Source organism: Lichenostomus cassidix, chromosome 3, assembly GCF_008360975.1.
Source record: "Lichenostomus cassidix isolate B80296 chromosome 3, HeHo_3.0, whole genome shotgun sequence".
NCBI lineage: Eukaryota > Metazoa > Chordata > Aves > Passeriformes > Meliphagidae > Lichenostomus > Lichenostomus cassidix.
In genome coordinates this window covers 11,795,479-11,814,957 of record NC_139483.1, presented here as the reverse complement: position 1 = coordinate 11,814,957, position 19,479 = coordinate 11,795,479, and the positions used below count along the sequence as shown (strand labels likewise).

At 43.9% G+C, this 19,479-nt stretch overlaps 1 protein-coding gene across 1 annotated transcript in view; it reads left to right on the top strand.

Annotated features, from left to right (window-relative positions):
• The window catches only part of SYNDIG1 (synapse differentiation inducing 1), a 49,564-nt gene that overhangs the window by 11,546 nt on the left and 18,539 nt on the right, over positions 1 to 19,479 (top strand). Inside the window, exon 3 of the mRNA XM_085054531.1 lies at positions 6,584 to 6,721. Within this exon, the coding sequence (XP_084910657.1) occupies positions 6,584 to 6,721 (138 nt within the window). The remainder of the gene's footprint in view (positions 1 to 6,583; positions 6,722 to 19,479) is intronic.

Sequence of the window (19,479 nt, the reverse complement as noted above, 5' to 3'; positions counted from 1 at the left end):
TTAATGCAGTATTCAGTGCCTCCACAGGGAGACAGAAAGCTTCTCTCTGAAGCATGTGAGACTATTAGCTCAAATCACACCCTTCCACAGAATTTCAGAATTGACCGTGGGAAGTATAATTTCCTTAATCAAAACAAAATTCCTGGTTGCTGTCTTTTTGCCCAAGTTTCTCTTGTGCACTAGCAACACAAGTGACTGCAGCACACATGGTGGTGTTGACACATCTGGCCTGACGTTCAGGCAGCAAAAAAAAATCTCCCTCTCATCAATTCAAGTCAAGAAGACATTCTTAAGCCAACTTTTGGAGAACAAGATAAAAAAAAGCTGGGAAAATGAGCAGCATAAGGAAAAAAACCTCTTCAAAGGGGTACTGGAGGAACTTGATCAGCTTTTCACAGAGAACATTTGTGTCTTGAAAGTCAGCTGTAGAACTTCAGCCTTCCCTGGTCTTTAGGGGAGAAATGAGACAGTAAATTTTGGTACCATGCTCTGACAGTGTGTGCATCCTTTTCCCTTGCTCCTTCTTCTCTCTGACCTGTTCCTCTGGACTGTAGCCTCCTGAGGTCAGATGTGGCAGTTCTTAAATGGCTGTAGTGCATCTGGAATCACAGATTCCCAGTCTCAGTTGACCCTTTGGAGTGATAACTGTGCTAACAAACCCAGAGGTGTATGGGCAACCATCTTGCCCTGTGTGTACACAGTGCTCAGAATAAGTACATGCCACCCATGGATTGTCCTCTCCATCAAAATTTCTCCTCCCCTAGGAGAACGGAGCAGGGGAGGAGAAAACAAGGCAAGGTTTGGATAAGGACCTGGTTAGCTGCAAACATTTTCATTGGTAGAAGCCTCTGCTTTGAGTCCAGGATCCTTCTCCATTGCTGTGCTCCCTGACTAACCCTGTGCAGCACTGCAATTTTCACACTTTTCCATGAACTCTTCCATGATCCCAAAGGATCAACCTGCTGAGCAGCTGTTTTCAGCACGAGGTAGCTCGGCATGGCAAGTAGCTTCCATTCCAGGCAGGTCCAAATTCTGCAGATGCAGCTGGTCATGAAGAAGGATGGGTAGGAGAGGAGAGATGAATTTGAGAGCACCAGAGCAGCAGAAGAAGAGGCTGCTGTGTTGTGCTTTTCTGGTTCACAAGTGGACAGAGCCATATCTGTGTGGCCAGATGCATGAGTGCCTCCTGGGCCTGGCTGGAGCACAGCTTCATTAGAGACTTAACTTCTGGTTAGAGACTCTGGGAATGGAAGAAAATTGTTTAAGGACAAGCAGTGACTGAGTAGGTGATGAACCATGCCAGATTGCTGACTACACAAAACCAGCACCTGAATCACACAACACAAGGGTGTCCCACTAGAAAGGATTTTTTCCCCAACCCATTACTGACAAGAAGCAAATGCTTTTTTAGGTTCCTAATAGATGGGATGGAAAGATCCCATCTAAGTACCAGGACTGGGAGAGGAAGTTAGAAGGAGAACAATGGAAGAGGGTGACACAACAGAGGTGTAAATTTTGCTTCCCCACCACGAGAGTCCTAAAGGGTTTGAGTCTGCCATTGAGGGTGGCACAGGACATTGCTGTGTGTCTTGTCACATTGACTGTCAAGCCACAGCTTATCCAGGCATGGAAGCTGCATAGTGTCAGAGCAAACCAGGGCTCAGCTCTTGTTTGTTCTTGTAATGTGTCTGCTTTGGCACTTCTTTCTGAGAGAAAATTATAAAACTATGCCCTTTTTGAAGGCATTGGCAAAGAGAGGAACTTTGTGCAAAAGAGCTCTTTTCTCTTGGAAACTGAGGGCTGCCTCTTGTTCCCCACGTGTCAGTGCAAGGCAAGTGCAGTCCCAGCTTGAGCATCTCTGTAAAATGCCTTCTGGAAGAGACACCAACCATGGGGTTGTGAGTCACTGCTCTTCCCCCATGTCTCCTTGGCACTGCCTGCCTTATACCAGAATGAAGTTTTCAGGATGGGTATTTAATTTCCTAGAGATGCCAAAAGATCAATCCCATGCCTTTGTAGTGTGCTCCCCACCTCGATGCAATACTTTCAGGAGGGACACATGCAGAAAATAGTTTTATTGCAGGTCAGACTGTTTCTGACATGATTTTCATTTTGAAAAGGGTTGGGCTCTTGATAACCAGAAAGATAACTGTTCTTTTGCAGAAAACTTTGCAGTAGCGAAAGGTTCTGAAAAAACACAAAACTGTTTTACCTGATTTGGTTTTGGTTTGAAGAACTGACCAAGCCAAGCTGCAGGGTCTGCTACTCTGTTAGCTGTCATCCTCCTCAGGATGGGTCTGTCCAGCTCAACATGTCTGGGACAAGTTGCTGGGGAGGAGACAACTTCTTCCCTTGCCAAGCCTGGGGACTCTGAAGAACATGGGAGCTGCAGCAGAGGAGCAAGTGACATCCTAAACACGGGTCATACCCTGGAGCAATGTTTAACAACCTTATTTATTGGGCCTTTTTGCCAGCAGTGTTTCTCAGGTCCTGGTGTGGTGTTGTTCAGTCTGCCTAAGAAAATCATTATTGTCTGGAGGGAGAAACATCTCAGAAACAGTTCTCATTAGCATATAGAGCCCCGCTTTGCTCCAGCAATTACCAGGCATGAAAACAGAAGGCTGCACATTCTGCCAGGGCTTTAAACTTCTCTTTTCCATGCCCATCCCTGAAATCAAATTATTCCCTATTTAGGTATCTCTGGAAAATTTATAAATATCTTATGAGTTCTTTACGCCACAACTAATAGACAGACAACTTGTCAAGTGTGGCGGCAGTGAAATATGAAATGAGTTACAAGATGAAATACCCTCCTGTTAGAGTTCATGTGCCATCTTTCATCCAAAAATAGCATTTGTCATATTATACTCCTGCTTGTTTCCCTCCTAGCCACTAGGTAGATTGCTTATTTAGAGAAACCCAAGCTATTCATGGCAGCAAATTAAATTATTCATATACGTCGCATAAAAGAATACCTCGGAGCTCTCTCTTAAAACCCTCTTACTTTTTCCCAGCAAAGCCTGAAACAATCTCTAAATGCAAAATAAATAGAACGTTCTGGGGGTGAAAGAAGAAAAGAAATGTAGTGCTTTCAAGGTATACATTTCTTCTTTTTTTTCCCCTAGAAATTGCTGGATGCTGTTGTGAAAACTCATCCTTTGGACCTGAGCATGAAATAGTAGAGATAGAATTTGGATCCTGTTCCATCCAACCACACCTCTCAACATTCCCAAGCACCTGCTGGCATGTTTTTTCTGCAACATTAATGGAAGGCTCTGAGGAGATTTATGCCCATCAAGCCCCATGGCATCACACATGCTCTCTATTAATGCTTGCAGCTGGTGGTCCTGCACTGGGCTGTGTCCTCAGCCTTCCCTGGGAGCAGGTATCCAGAAAGTGTGTTTGAGCATCCCATTGAGGAGCTGAGCATGGCAGAGTTCCCCTTCCAGACAGCTCTGCAACATGGGCAGAGTCAGGGTCTTGCAGCCTGGTTTTCCTGATGAATCCCCTGGCCCATCACAGCTCTCCTCTGCAGTGGGTGTACAGAATTTTTTCTGTTCTGCACTTGGGCAATGGAAGTAAACAGCATCATAAATGCCTTGCCCAAGCTCATCTAGGGCTGGGTTGAGAACCTGGGAATGTAATTTTCAGTGTTTCTGTCCTGTGGCATATGCTCAGAACAGCACAGGTGTGCTGTCAAAGGTGTGGCACTCAGGTCATGGCACTGAGTCATCTTACCCATTGCATACACTTCATGTCTCTGAGTTCCTTCAAATGCACATTATTAACAGATTACAAGAGTGATTACACTTTACATTTGATTTATTTTTCTCCTTTGAAGGAGAAGCCACTCAAGTCTGGAGATACTGAGCCCTGCCAAGGGACATTAACCTCTATTAGCCAGCTCCAGAGGAAGGGAGCATGGCTGGGAAGTCACCTTCAGCAGTGTCCAAGTGCCCTCCTATGAATCCTGTTAATAGCAGCCAGGGCCCGTGGCAATTCCCTTTCTCATTATCACCTCCCTGAGTTTTCAGACTAAAGTTGTGCAGTGATGTCCCTGGGATCCAGCCTGTGAGTGGCAGGAGTTTGGGATGAGCTGCATGCTGTTACTTGTAGAAAGTAGATATTTGGCACACTTTGAGGACTGCTGTGTCTGCTCAGAAGCAAAAAGGGGATGATCATGAGGGGTCACACCACTTATCCAAGCCTGTTTTAGTGTGGATCCATTCACTGATGTCTGCAGTAATCCCCTTCCAGTGGCAATGTGCTGGATGCAAGTTCCTGAGGAGCTACAGGCAGACTGGCTGTGGGTGTCTAGAAAACATCACAAGGGAGATGATCAAAATCCAGGGCTCTAGGAGGAAGAATAGGCTTGGGCAGCTATATCCAGGGTTTTTTGCCTCTGATGCATTTTGGCTTTGCAAAGTTATATGTGAAAAGCTTTCCAAGCAAGGAGAGATCTCTGTGAGCCCATTCTGCAAGGCTGGCTGCTTGACTGACAAGGCAATTTTTAGACTGGGAGTTGGGGAAACAAGAGGAGCTGGAGCAGGTCAGTGTTAGGGGATTATGGATCTTTTAAATGCCTTTAAAACTGAAGGGAATCAACTGCAAGACTCAAAGTTGTAAAAAGAAATAAACAGACAGATGAAATTAAATTAGTAGCAGGCTTTAGAGACATCACATCTTAAAAAAACATCAGTGAGATGCTGCTCAGGGATGAGTAAGTGTGTTGAGGCAGAGCAGTGACAAACTACAGCCTTTGGTGGGAGAGTCTCCATCCAGCTGCTGCCTTTGGCATCTGCATGGAGGGGAACTCAAAACACTTGCAGAAGAGCAAAAGGATGCATGCAGAATGCTGGTCAGAACAGGTCATCATGTTTAACTACATTACTGGAACAGGCATTGTGTGGAGGGAAGCAGTGCACATATTAACTTAGAGCAGCATTGCGTTGCTCTTTGTCCAAGCCAGACCACTGGACCATCTGGATTTGAAGGCAGGTCCCACAGGGCCATGCGAGGAATTAGCTTTGTATGCACTGTGTGGTTGTTACTGAATTGGTTGCTTTGAAGGGAAAAAGGGAAAGCGCTGTTTCCTGAATATCCATCAGAGGTTGCTGGCAGCTGTGGTTCAGAGCAGGCTCTGCTGTCTGACATCTCCAGAGTGCTTGGCAGGCTGTCTGCAGAGCAATTGTAATGTCTTGGTTGAGGTAAAGCACAGTAGCTTTTAGGGGCAGCCAGCCTCGATTTAAGGAAAGGCTTTTTTTAATAGAAAATCCATTACAACTGCAGAAAAGTGTTCATCATCACCACCTCTGTTAAAAATCTGCACCTTGTGCCTGCTCTTCATCTGTTCTTCTTTCAGTCACTGGGGTTTCTTTGGCTTTTCTACCGAATGAAAGAGCTATGTCTAATAGAAATTATCTACTCAGGCACTTCCAGGCTGTGATGAAACTACATCTTAAATGCATCTTACAAGTGGTGGTGGCTTCTTTCTTCCTGTGTAGGTGTTTTTCTATGCTTTCCAATGCCTGATTTCTCAAAAAAAATTGGGAAATGGTGCCCAAGAACTGACCGATTGGGAAGGGAAGAGAAGGGAAGGGAAGGGAAGGGAAGTCTAACTGGTGAACGTAATTCTGACTTCTCAACAACACTGATGTTCAGCTTCTTCAGTGTCAGGGTGCAACTCCTGCAGATCCAGGAATAAGTGAAGACAGAGAGCTAGGTAGCCAAATTATCAATTATCCCAGTGTCAGGGGGCTTTCTGAATAGAGAAGATTTCTTGGCAAGCTCAGGATCAGGTATGCTGTTGTAAGAAAGAATGCTAGGAAAGAAGGTTTGCTTGGGAGAAAGGAGTGTTTAGCTTGAAGGGATAAAAGGTACCATTTGCTGTTGGATTTCTTTCTGTGATTTTTGACCTTTTTTTACTCTTTTGGTTCATAGTTGGTCTGCATGGTCAGGACTTTTTGATTAGAATTACTCTCACTCTTGGTAACTCATAGGCAGGTCGAGTCGGCCTTTGGGAAGAAGCATAACTGATAATTTTGTGGTTTAGCACATGGCCACAGTTACCTGAGGAGTCTTTTCCCAATTTCATCTCTGTGTGAAAAAAAAGGAAATTTGAAATGTCAGACAGGTGGTCTCCACAGGTACTCTGCCAGCACACAACTCAGCCAAAAACCTGAATGTCAAAAGTATTTTTTGATTTTGTACCTCACCTGTTCAGGTGAGTGCACAGTCTCAAGGGGTGGTTTCAGCAACCCTGTGGATTTCCTCCCTCTCCTTCTCCTTTATTTTTGAAAGGAAATATTCACCCTGATTCATCTGGCCCATCTTTCATGGGTCCTTCTCAGCTCCCTGCAGTGATATCCTTACATTTGTCTTTTCTTGCCTTCAAGTTCGCACAATAGTGGTGGAGTCTGTGACACAGTGGGTGAGGAGGAGGACAAGGAGGAAGGGACCTGCTGGCCACTGCTGTGGTGGAGTAGGAGAAATGGGCAAATGATCAGGGAATTGGCTCCTGGCAGAGGAAAAGCAATAATGTCATTAATCAGCACATCTATGTTTCTCTCTTTTGCTGTTCCAGAGCGATTACTCAAGTGACACCGAAAGTGAAGACAACTTCCTGATGATGCCACCAAGGGATCATCTTGGCCTCACTGTGTTCTCCATGCTCTGCTGCTTCTGGCCACTGGGAATTGCTGCCTTTTATCTGTCCCATGAGGTAATGTTAGAACATCTCCTGCCAGACATTCTCCAGGATAGTGGAAGGTAGTTCACGGGGATGGTGTTTTCCCCATCTTAACAAGTCTCTGTGGTAGAGGTGGTTGCCTTTTGAGATACTTTGCTGAGGGAGGCATCTACAAAATATTTTAGCTTTTGGTTGGCAATGGTCATGTTCTATGTCAGGTTGTATGTCCAGCTATGAATTTTCTGTGGACATGGCTTTTGAATAGAGAACATCCTTGATAACTCAAACACTTGGCTTTCCCATTGGGAAAACAGATCTGTTTGTCCCAAGCTGATAATTTAGAATATTTCCCTCCAGGAGCAGAAAAATAATTTCTCCTCTGCAGATGTGAATTTGCTTTCCAGAAACCATTTCCTTTCCCACGGAAAAAAATGCTCAGTCAGTTCTTCTTTTCAAATTTTAATATGCAAATATCTCTTTGCCGAAGAAGTGACTGTGTTTTGGTTTGTTTCCTCCACGAGACAGTCTTAACATTGCTTAACTTGCAATCACCTCGTGCCCATCATTTGTTCCGACAAGTATGTCTTCATAAGTGTCTGCAGTGTAATTGCTGAGTTTCCCAGCACGGCAGATAATGTGAGGTGACAGAGAAGGAGTCACACTGGCAGCCTCATCAGTGACTGCAAGGAAACATTTGATTATACTTCTCTCTAGTGCCTATTGCAAGCTACAGTCTCTGCTCCACAGCACCCTTCACGTTCACCCTCTCAGCTGTCTTTCTAATCTGCCAGCACTAAACATCTACCAGCCCTGCTGATTTGTCAAACCAGAGAAGGCTCTTCAGATCTGAAGGATCCTACTCTTCAAGATTAAAAAAAATAAGTAAATAGAGAACTGCTATTTTTTACTTCAAATGAACAGTCTGTCTTTGCACTGGGAAGCCTCTGAGACAACTAGAGTTTGTCCAGTGGAAAATAACAAGTTTTGGTTGTTTGACTTTTGATTGCTTGTGAGCTAGTTTTATCTAAGCAAAGAAAGCACAGCACAGTCCAATAAATACAAAAAACCCCAATGTCATTAAGACTAAAATGCAATATGGCTGAGAAGCTGAATGTGCTGAGAACCATTATATGAAGGCCAGGGCATCCAAATTAGCTGTGAACTGATCCCAGGGGCCAGCATGAATCCATGAGAACCTGTGACTTCAGTGGGAGGATACAGAAGGTGCAAAAGGCCACACGAACACAGGGAAATTATGCTGAAGGATTTCAGCATTGGGAAATGAAAACTTGAGTGTTTTTTTGTTTAGTATAATGATGGAGAATAGTTGAACGTGGCTGCCAAAGCTAAGAAGCTGTCAGCAGGAAAGGTCAGGCAGGTGCCTTACTTTTAGTGAGTTCAGAGGCTGTAAATGAGCCTTTGTTAGCTGACACACTGGATGCATCCAGACAAGCTGTGGCTAAATCCAGCTAAGAGGAATTACTGTGTTTCTGAGGAATTTTGACTTCTGCCTCTTCCTGCTGCATTGGAAATAGAAATTTTATCATCTCTCCCTACAAAAAAAAGTCATAATACTTCCAAACTCTGTATGATCCTCTCCTCTGGTTTTAGTTCTCTGACCACAACAGAGCTGAATAACCTGAGAACTGAATTTTCAAATCTTTTGTAGAAAGATGGTCCAGCTTGTTCCACTCCAGCAGAGACACATCTCTGTCCTTTCCCTGAGTTCCCAGGCAGCTCCTTTCTCTGCCTGCCTTCCCATCCAGCAGGTCCATCACAGCCCTGAGAAAACATGTGGTAAAAGTGGTTCTTCTGCAAAATCCCACATCCAACAAACTCCCATTTTCTGGGAGAAAAATGTAAACAGCATTAAGGCCCAAACCTCCTGTGGCTGAGAACTTGCTGAGATAGCTGCTACAAACCATCAAAACCCTGCACCTAGCTAAGCTAATATTGACAGTGATACCAACTCATACTTTGACACATAAACCATGCATGAGATTTCTATTTATACAGGTCGTTCAGCCTAAACTCCTGGATAGCATTTGAGATGTCTTATTAGTTTGAAAGGACTGTCTAACCTTCCCCCTTCTTTATCAAAAGCAAGGAGTATAGCTAAAGATCAACTCCTGGTACTTGTGTTCAAACCTTTTTTTTGCAGTTGCTTGAGCTCTTGAAAACTTTGTGTTTTCTAAAGTCTCCTGAGCAGTTCTACCACAAAGGCTGTCTGGGAATAAATTGTAACACATCAGAAATTCAGGGATGGGGGATGAATTCTTTGATGCAGTACACAGCACCAGCAGTGAACATTAAAAAAAAAAAAAAAAAAAAAAAATCTGGTCTGCTCTAGGTGTGGGATGCATCAGAAGCTGAAGCCTTTGTTTGCAGAAGATGTGTCTGCAGTACAGCTCATTCCAAAGGCTCTGTTCATTCCTGCATCACCTGCCAGCACATTTATGATGCATTTGCCTGTGCCATGCTGCAAAACAATTGCACAAGGCTGGATGCTGTAAGGCAGCAGAGGTGCTCTTTACCAACAGAATGATTGAATTTTGGGGGGTTTGTGCTCCATGAAAGTGAGGTGTTTCCCACAGATGATGTTTCTGCTCTGTGAGGGAGTTCCTGTCTCCACCAAGGCTCTTGCCAATGTGCTACTGAATTAGGGCTTCCTGCAGACCCTCTGTATCAAAGGGTGCAGCTGTGCAGGGTCTGCCTCTGTGGTGGAACTGAAGATGTGCATCCACAGGTGAGCCAGCAGGGAGGAGCACTGGATTCAGAAATGCACCACATGAAAGCCAAAAATATTTTTTTTCCCGTTGGGATGTCCAGTTTTCCAAGCAGGATGTCAGCTGGTGATCTTATCCCAAGCAATGCTGAGACTTGTTGCTTTTCACCTGAGAAAAACAGAGAGCCTGAAGGCCATCACTGAGTTGTTTACTTGTTCACTTACTTCCTTCTGGTTTTATTTGTGTTTTACTTCCCACAAGAGGTTTGCCCCCATGTCCTGTAGCTGCCCAATCCTCTGCTCCTCTCAGTTCCACTCTCTGGATGGGGCCATATGTCCCATCTTCTCCTGCACTTGCTTCTTCAGAATGAGACATGTGAGTTTTTAGGCTTGCCATTTTTTGGATTGTCTCATTATCCAGCAGCTGAAGAGCTCAATCAAAGGAGTTTTTGTGCAGTTCACAAGGAAAACTTTCGAAAGAGAAAAGTAAATTATGCCTCTCACCAAAATCTCTCCTCCACAAACAGTGTATGATCAAAAAAAACCCCTCATTATGTTTATTTTTTCATAAATCTCCACCCTCTGGAGTCTTGCGGGTTCCTCAGTTTTTATTTCCAAAGATATTTTTAGCACTGTAGATTGTAGGCAAGTGTGAAAGCCTCATAAATCAAAGAAAGAACTTTAAAAATATATCTTTTTTGTCTTGTCAAGTTTACCATTGAACTTGTCAGATGATTTCTCAGGGGCTGTCAGGCTTTGTGCTTGGGCTGGGGAGTGGTGGTAACAATCTTGAAAGGTCCTTGCGCATGAATCCTCCTTTTCTCCCTGCTTTTATTTTTAGGAAAGAGAGCAGTACCATGTCACATATTTCCCTCCCTACTGTAAAGAGAAATTCATTATGAGAGAGCTGAGCCTTTGATGGTATGAATGAGCTTCACTTCATACCTGCTCCCTCTCAGGCAGAAACAAAAGAGTGCACAACACCTCCATCCAACTCCCACGAACCCTCCAAGGATGTGTCAGTGACACAGACACACTCCTGAAAAATCCCTCTGCACACTTCTCCACATGCTTAGGCTCTCAGAGAGTCTCCACACCCTCCCTCCTCCCTGGCAGCAGGTGAGACCTGCTGGGCAGCAGACTGCACAAGGGAGCAATCACTGCCTGTCTGCTGCGCTGGCTCCCTGCTGTAATTAGCTCCCTGGCAGGGGGATGCAGGGATGCAAAGCTTTGTAATTATTTGCTCACATTTGTCTCACTGGGTAAAGGATTTTCTACAGTTTTCACACGGAAACAAGGCGTACGTGACCAGAAAAAAAAAAAAAAAAAAGAGTAGCTTGCCTTTCTTCATGATAACTTCTGAAATATTTGGTTACTTTTCATCTAGTTTTCAGAGACAGAGGCTTTGGAAAAAAATTTGGGTTTTGACATATTTCAGTAGTCACTGGGGAGAAGAAGGAAGTAATGTTTGTGTTCCCATTGGAAGGTAGCAGACAGTATGAATTCTAACTTTTATCTAACAGTTATTCTAACAGTTTTATCTAACTTTTACTCTAACAGTTCTCAGCATACTTGGATGCATTTCGTTGTCCTTGCTTTTCTGGCATAAGGGTTTGGCATTTAGCTTCAAAAGAAAAGGACAGAGAAATAACAGCCAGGTGTTATCTGCTGTTTCTTCATTAGAAAGGTGGCTCACAGTCCTCATATCATCAGGGAAAACCGTGAGATGGTACAGCAGTGTGATGTGCCACACTCCACTAGACTGGCTGGTGATACCATGCTCTTATCTGTCCACTCTGCTTTTTTCCCTCTCTGTCCCACTTTACTCCATCAAAAAAAAAAAAAAGAATATAGTCTGTTATAAAGAGCTTGACACACAGCCAGGAGCTTATGTTTGTGCAGGGGATGCTGCAACCTCTTATATCAAAGAAGAAAAGGCAAAGAAAAAACAAAAAGTGGGGCATTTTTCTTTACTTGGCAGTGGCATGCCAAGATCTATATTTGCAGGATATGCTTGTCAGCATTGCTGAAGCAATGCTAGCAAAGCAGACAGGAGGCTTTTGCATTTCCAGGAGATTTTTCAACACTGCATTATTTCTTGGTTGAAGTAATGCTTGGACAAAAGAACTGTCTAAAGATGATGAGCTTTAATGGAGCTAAAAGGCTTTTGTTTTGCTGTCTTGGACCAGATAGGGAGTCACACAATTCTTTTGCTTAAGCAGGGCTGTTGCTTTGAGTCACACAGACTGGGTAAGGGGTATATTCTGGGGCTGCCCAGCACAGTCTCTGCTGACTGCCACACAAAGGCTCGAGCTCTCCATGCTGGTCACTCAGAAAGCAAATCCCTGAGGTCTTTATCCAGCTCTGTGCATGTGAGAGGCACATCCAGGTGCCCCTTTACCCTTCTGAAGTGTTGTCCCTTTTCTGCTGCAAGAGGTGATGTGTAAAGCCATTAAACCAGTTTGTGCTGGGAATGAGTGAAAATAGGTTAAAATGAGCTCCTCCTCACAAGGAGCTTCAAAGTAAAGGTCTTTTGGGGCAGAAATTGTCCTGTAAGAACTCTGTGCCACTGTCTTGCTGAGATGACACAGAGCTGATGGTGTGGCCACTGTCCCAGGAGAGAACTGGTCCTGGGAGCTCATCAGGCCATGGACTTCTTGCAGAAGGTCACTGCTGGCTGCTGGCCCACACTGCTCCCCTCACCCCCATCAGGCAGATGACAGATTTGCCAGGCAAAGGAGATTAAAATAGCAAGGCTGCTTTTTCCAGCCATGACACAGAGAGAAGCTGCTTGCTGGAGCAGCCAGGTACAAATGTCACTGTGTGAGAGTGTTGGTTTTCCTGCACTTGGAAAAGCATCTCAGATGAGCCTGGCCCCGGATTAGGGGCATCTGGGTGGCATCCTTTGCATCTGCAAAAAAATCATGGCGTGGTTCAAGATATTCAAGAAGTTTGCAACTTCTGCTCCTTTGAGAGAGAAGAGAGGAAAAGCTTTGTCCTGGATTGAGTAAAAGAGGATCTCGTGGCCCTCTTCCCCAGGCAATTCCACAGACAAAGATAGCCACTCTGAAAGTGGGGCTGATGAATTACCAGCATCTCCAATTCTCATCTTTCCAAGTGGGAGCTGGCTGCCAGCCAGTGCTGTGCGTGTGCACAGACGTTGCTCCTGCCAACTCTTCCCTTTGGGTTGATGTCTCCTGAGAAGTGTTTGTCTGCACAAGAAAATGGCCATTTAGAGTGTGTTGTGTATCAGCAGAGACTGTGCATCCTGGATGAGGTCATGGGCCAGGGAACTTTATAAGTGTCTGCTATAATTTCCTCTTCATTCCTCTTTGTCCTTTTGATCTTGTAGTTTTATTTCCAAGGCACGAAGTACAGCTACAAAAAGGAATTAAATTAATGAATGACCTGATTGCTTTAGCCCTTAAGCTAATTTTAAATAATTGAAAAAGTAGCTGGCAAATAACATTCCCTGGAGAGTTTAATTCATTATGCAGGTGTTTAATTACAAGGAAGTTTTGAGATAGGAGAGAGACCAACTTCAAGTGTTCGAGGAGATGAGGGATCTTTTTTTATTTTCAAGAGCATCCTGCACAATAGCAAGCATTGTACATGAACTTTTCTTTGCCACTTATTTACGCCTCACACATTTTGCTGAGCCAGACACAGCCCCAGAGACATGTCCATATAGTCATACTGCAAGGGTGTAAAACCTCCTGATGCCAGGAAGGCATCCTCTTCATCCTGCTGTTACTTTTTGTTGCTTCACTATTGGCTCATTATGTCGCAGTTCAAGAGACAGTGAGGGTTGTTTCCATGCACACCTAACATAAAGCTGGAAGTGTCTGGAGTATTCCCAAATTCACTGTCTGGTGCAGGCATCTGAAGAGTAGGGTGATAAATCTTCCACAGAGTTGATCAGGGGTTCAGTCTCCCTGACATTTAGGCAATTCTGACTATGTTTAAAGAACTTTTTAGTTCTTTAAGCAGCAGGGTTTTAGTGTTTTGCTTTTTTGAAAGCAAGCTAATCCCTACTAACAGGGATGCTGTTAGTAGGATTATGGAAATAGATTTGTTGGCAGGAATATGGACGGGCTTTTGTCAGTAATCCTCACTTATCATAGCTAATACTTCTCTTTTTTGCATCTGCAAAGGTAGATTTTCCAGGAAGAATTATATTCCAGGAGATAAAATAGAAGAAGCTTGTTCACAGTCTGAGAGCAGAAACATTGCACCTCCCAATATTTGCCCTGCTGACAGAGGCATGAGGAAAAAAAGGAGGAGACCTCTTTGCAGACCTGGGAATGGAACATGGTCCCTTCCTTCTGGCCATCCCCACGTCTGCTTCCATTGTCAGAAAGGCCAAAAGGTTTTGGACGCTTTGTGATAATGCTGAAGGTCTTCACATACAAGATGGTAAATGTTCTCCTTTGAAGTCTGCAGTGGCAAGGAGTGTTCATCTAGAGCAGTTCATGGGGTGCTGTTTATAGAACAGACCTTCCTTTCATCTCAGGCTGTGGCAGCACCCTTTAAAAAGCAAGATTAGTGAAAGGAGGTCCTCACACTTGAAGTTCAGTGTATGCAGCAGTAAATGGATGAGAATGTTTTCAAGGCTTAAGGTTAACATTTTATCAGTCTGCAACATACTCAGAGTTTTTATATTCTTACCCAAGATTAACATCATGTAGCAGAGACTCAGGGCTATATTCTAATCTTGAATATACAGCTTGCTATCTCCCAGCATCTCTTTTGGTGAAGGCTACTGAATTACTACTTTGTTTTGAATGCACAGCAAAGGAAATTGATCACTTCTGATTTCAATCTACACATCTCTTTCAAACAGGCTGCAGAGTAACACTCTGAAGATTTGAATCTGGTGAGCTAGGCACCCAAAAATGCCTCCCAGACAATGGTAATTCTTCACTGAATTGACTGACTTCCCAGCAGTAGGAAAGAGATTGAGTTTTTATATATTTATTTTGGGACAAAACTACAAGAACAAACTAAAAAGAAAGGGATTAGGATCTACTTCCATCTATGCAGTTTGCAACTAAAACATTTAAATACACCTATCAAGATGTTTTAATCATGTTGGTAATAAAACTCTTAATCTTGGTGATAAAATTCATCTGCTATTTTATCTGCTTGGGGTGAAAAAACCACCAACTTTTGCATGTTGTGAAAATCTTGCCCCCATGCCAGTTTAGTATGAAATACACTCATTATGGTTGTGATGAGCAAGGAGTTATCAACGGCATTTCCACATGTTGCATTACTGCCATTTCTTGCACTAAGTAGGGTGCAAGAGTCAGGGCTGCTCCTGTGAATCCCATTCCACACATGTCTGCAGGAGGACTCAGCTTCCTCCAAGAGGATGGGCAAGACCAGAGGCAGAAGAAGAGGTCTTGCAGCATCCCATGGGAAAGATGGGCTTGGCAGTTCCTGCTTAACTCCCTTCCTTATCCTGCCATCATCATGAAATCTGGGAGAAAGGATGCAATTCTAACCAGCTGTTACACAGAATTCCCATTCCCAACAGTGACCAGTGGTTTTTCTTGTCTGTCCCAGAATTATGAGTTGTATCACCGCGAGAGACCTCTGCTTAAACTACTGTCTCCAGTAAGAGGTATAGGAAGGTAGTGGTGGGAGCAAGAAAGGCAATTTTTCTTCCCAGTTCTATTCAGAGAGCCTTGTCCGGCTTGGATTTTGGACTTTTTGTGGCTCATTCATCTGATGGGAAATCTGTAGAAGGAATTGTAACCCCCCCCCCCACACACACCCTTCACAAAGGAGGCAAAATATGGCTGGAGAATTCCTGATCCACAGATCTGAGCTGAGTAGCTTCTCCCAGCACTTCCCTTTGCTCTGTCAAGGACATGCTGCAAAAGCTGGCAGTGGTCCTTGGCAGGTTCCAAATCCTCACAGGTGTGATAACCCAGGAAAAGGGATTTGATGTCCAGAGACACATGGGACTGTGTAGTGATGGAAATAGTAACTGTCCCAGCCTGAGATTTCTGAATTTAATTTGAGGCACCATACTCAGTCATTGTTCCAAAAGTGTCCTCATTCCTTGACCTTGTCATGCAGATGGCATTGTTCTGAGCAGGTTTCCACGGGCTGCAACTAATTAAGCAATTAATTAGGAGCCCTGGTTTACACAGAAGCTATTGTAAAGCAAGAACTTCTGTGACCTCATAGGACCTTGTCACGGTGTTGGTCCCAAGACTGTCCAAATTATCTGTGCTAAGGATTCATTGTGTTCACCCAGTCTCAGTTTGCCTGACCTGAGCTCACCTGGGCCTTTCCTGGTGTGTCCTCAGGATGTCACACATCTTTGAAAGGCTCACTTTGTTCAGTGTGGTGCAGACCACGTTGTCCTGTGATATTCAGTGGCTCTCTCTATATAGTTGAGAACACAAATTTCTTGTTTTCGAGCACATGTAGTATCCCCCACAGTCAAAATTCATATTTAACTCCCAAGGGCATTGGCTCTTGTTCTTACCATATCTCACCTTTGTTCTGTTGAAACTTGAGCAATTTTTCCTTGTTCCAAAGGTTTCAGATATTGTGATTCTAATTGTGTCAAGTAAGATCATTCTTCCCAGCAATTTGCAACCTGAGGATCAATGGTAAAATATTAGAAATACCACCATTTGTAAAGTCTGGCAAGGTGACTTTCTGTTCATTCTTTTCACCACATGCATAGCAGAATCATGGAGTTTGTTTTAGGAGAAGAGAGAGGAGAAAAATGAAAATGGAAAAAGGAGAGACCTGCTGGGAAGGGGCTTAAACCTTGTCCATGTCAGTCTCTCAAATCATAGGGACTCCTTTAATAATCTCAAGTCCCCTTTGGTGAATCCCATAAAACTGTGTCACTGTGAGTTACGATGTGTCAGGGAAAATCTTGACTTCTCGCCTTAAAAAGAAACAAGCCAGAGACAGCAGTACCCTGAAAGGCATAAACAGCCATGCCAAGGGAATCTCACCAGGGCATTTCAGCCAACCCAGATGGAAGGGATGCCCAGTTAAGCAGCCAGAACAAGAATTGCTGCTAAAGACTGCAGTTAAGTATTTTAGTTGGTGTTTGGATGTAGCTTCGGTGGAGACATTGCTGATTAGTTTTTGATGATGGAAGTTCTATAAGTTGCTCAAAGACCAATTTGTTCTGCTTTGCATATGCAAGAGAAAGCCTCTCATTTTCTCTAGTGAATTGATTTGAGAGAGAGGGGACACGTATTTTGTAGAAAGCAAATTAAAGTGGGGATTTTTTAATGATAAATGGCTGGGCTTAATTTAATTTACTACTAATTCCAAAGAAAGGAAAGAGAACCATGATGTCATGTCTTTTTAGCTCAATTCAAATGTGTCATCCCCTCTTTTTCTGACTGGAATGACTCATGAAAGCATAGACACTACACATGGCAGAGATTTGTAAGTCCATCTTGTCCATCTGTCTGTCACCACCATGTTCTTATTCAGAATGGTAAACAGGAAAGTTGTGTTAGAGACAGACACAGTGTCCTTTTAAAGAGTGGGGAATACCAAAAAATTCCTTACTCATTTTTGTCCATCACCCTGTCTCTGAAAGCAGAGCCCATGAAGTCAATGTGAGTGAATTCAGTGCCCTGTAGCATCAAGTAAGGCTTACATCACTTCTCACAACTGCTTTGTCATGTGTTGTTTTGCTGATTTCCTTTTACATTTAGTGAGTTACTTTTCAGAGCTAATGGCTTTCATGAGTCACTGTGAGCAATAAAGCCCTAGAGCATTCCTGCTGGGTGACATCCATGACTGGGGACAGCAGGTTGAAGGGTATAAAATACAGCTGCTGGAAATAAAGAGGGTCTGCTGGAAATCCAGAGCATGAAAGGCAGGCCTCAGAACAAAGGCTGGTGGAAGAGAAAGGGTCTGTTATCACACCCTTCTACAGAGCCTGGCATACTCCAGCTCTGATACCACTAAGAGAAGGCTGAGGGACACACATCAGTGACTTCTCAGGAGCTGCAGTCCCATACAAGCCAGCCATCCTCTCTGCCTCTCCTTGCACATTCATTGCTGCTGTTGTGACATCTCTGCTGTCACTGCTGACTGAGAGCCCTACGTGCTCTGGCTGTCAGAGACCCCTTCTGTCAGAGCTGTCAGGGTAGCTTTGCATGAGCAAGCACCAGCACCTCAGCAGCTTGGACAGCTACTTTTTCAACTTGTTTTATGGCACATGTGTTCTCTAGCACTGTGAGAACCCTCTGGAAATTGTTATCCACAGGGCAACACAGGAAAACCCAATCCATCTCCGATGGCATGTGCCTGCTCAGCTCCCAGAAACACTTTCACTGTGGCCTCAGCAGCTTGTGGCCATGGGCTAATCCATCCCCCTGGAGCAGAAGGGACAGAGACAGCTGCTCTCCCTCCACATGGATTCCATGACTTCCCTGATTAGCTGTCTGTGACAGGGATCTCTGGGAGAGCTCGCTGTCTCTGAGCCCCTGCAAGGGAAGATCATTAGCATGCAGCCTGTCTGCCTGAGGAAAATGATATCTCTGTACCTACCAGCAAAGGAGAACCATATCAACACCCAGTTGGGACTCCATTAATATGGCTCTCAGGAGGCAAATGTCTCTTGACATGAAATTATGTGCCACTGAGCATTTCAGCTGTCTGGGTTGCTCATTAGTTTGCAAAATAGGGGTTTTTTCTCCTGGTGAAACATCTTCAAACAGCATCTTTCACAGCCATTGAATCTGCTTCCTTGAGTGTCAGGATATATGTGAAAGGGGTGTTTTTGTACAGTTAGGAGCATGGATCTCATTTCTGGTGCAAAATCCCAGCTAGGAATAAAGGTCTCGAGGTCTTAAACCCATTTTGTCATGGCCTCATTCTCACTCTTATTTCCTTTGGTCAAAAAAAATTTCTTGAATAAGTCTCCTTACATTTGGAATATATTGGTATTGGGATATATCTTGTATTGGCAATGCCCAATACCTTTGGTCCCTTCCACTAGCTATGCCCCCTCTTCATTCTTCTCTTATGTCTGCAAACAGAAAGCAATAATGGGCCCCCCTGGCTTTGACAGGGCTGATGGTGCTGGATCACCATGAGGGAATATTACATGGCTTTATATTTGTGATTTATGCAGACTGCACTGTATGGGTTTACAGTCTCATCTGTGCACTCCCTGCTCTGCTGGGAGCTGTAAAGAAGAAAATCATGTAATAAAAAGCCTTCTGCTCCTGACGTAAAATTCAGCACAATACATCTCCGCCTGTGCCAACTCTTCCTTCTTTCTTTTGCCTACACTTCTATTGTGTGGCACAGTTACCAGGATCATTAAATTCAATGTCTGAAGGGCAGCTGAGGCTCCTCGGTGCTGCAGTGCAGAGCAGGGAAAAAGGCTGGAGAAGAGCTGAAGAGGGAGAAATTCAGGAATGCTCTCCAAGCATGGGAAAGGCAGGAAGTATTTATATTCTTCTCCACACACACTTCAGGATGACTAAAGCTCCCTCAATCCAGAGAGATGGGTTTGATTTCAGAAAAAGCTCTCCAGAGTTAAAGAGGGGGAAATATCACTTCACCTGGGCAGAGATGGACAAAAGGTTTAGATGAGCAGCCAGGAATGGCTTTGCAGCTTTTATAGACACAGATGAAGATCTCAACGAGCTTTTAATTACTTTTCCTTATGCCTGTTTGCTGTGTACCAGAACTGATTTATTAACATGCCTCTGCTCTGTGACTAATTTCAGTGGGGAAAAAAAAGCATAGTAATTTTTAATTTCACACAGCAGCAATCAATCTCCTTCTTAAATTAGTTTACTGGCTACTTTGATATCTGATGCATTTGCAGTCTTTTCCCAATCCTCTTATTTACAGATCTTGGGGTTGCTGCCCTGTCTGTCTCTCCTAGTCTCTTTTTATTAAAAAAGTGATGCCAAAATTCATTCAAGTCACGGTGGTAGGGAAATAGGCCTGAAAAGTAGCTCATTTCTTCAAAGACAAGAGAAGTGTTGGCAGCAAATACCTGGTGCCTCTTTTCTCCCACCATTAGTCTCTCCTTCAATGGGAGGGAAAAAAA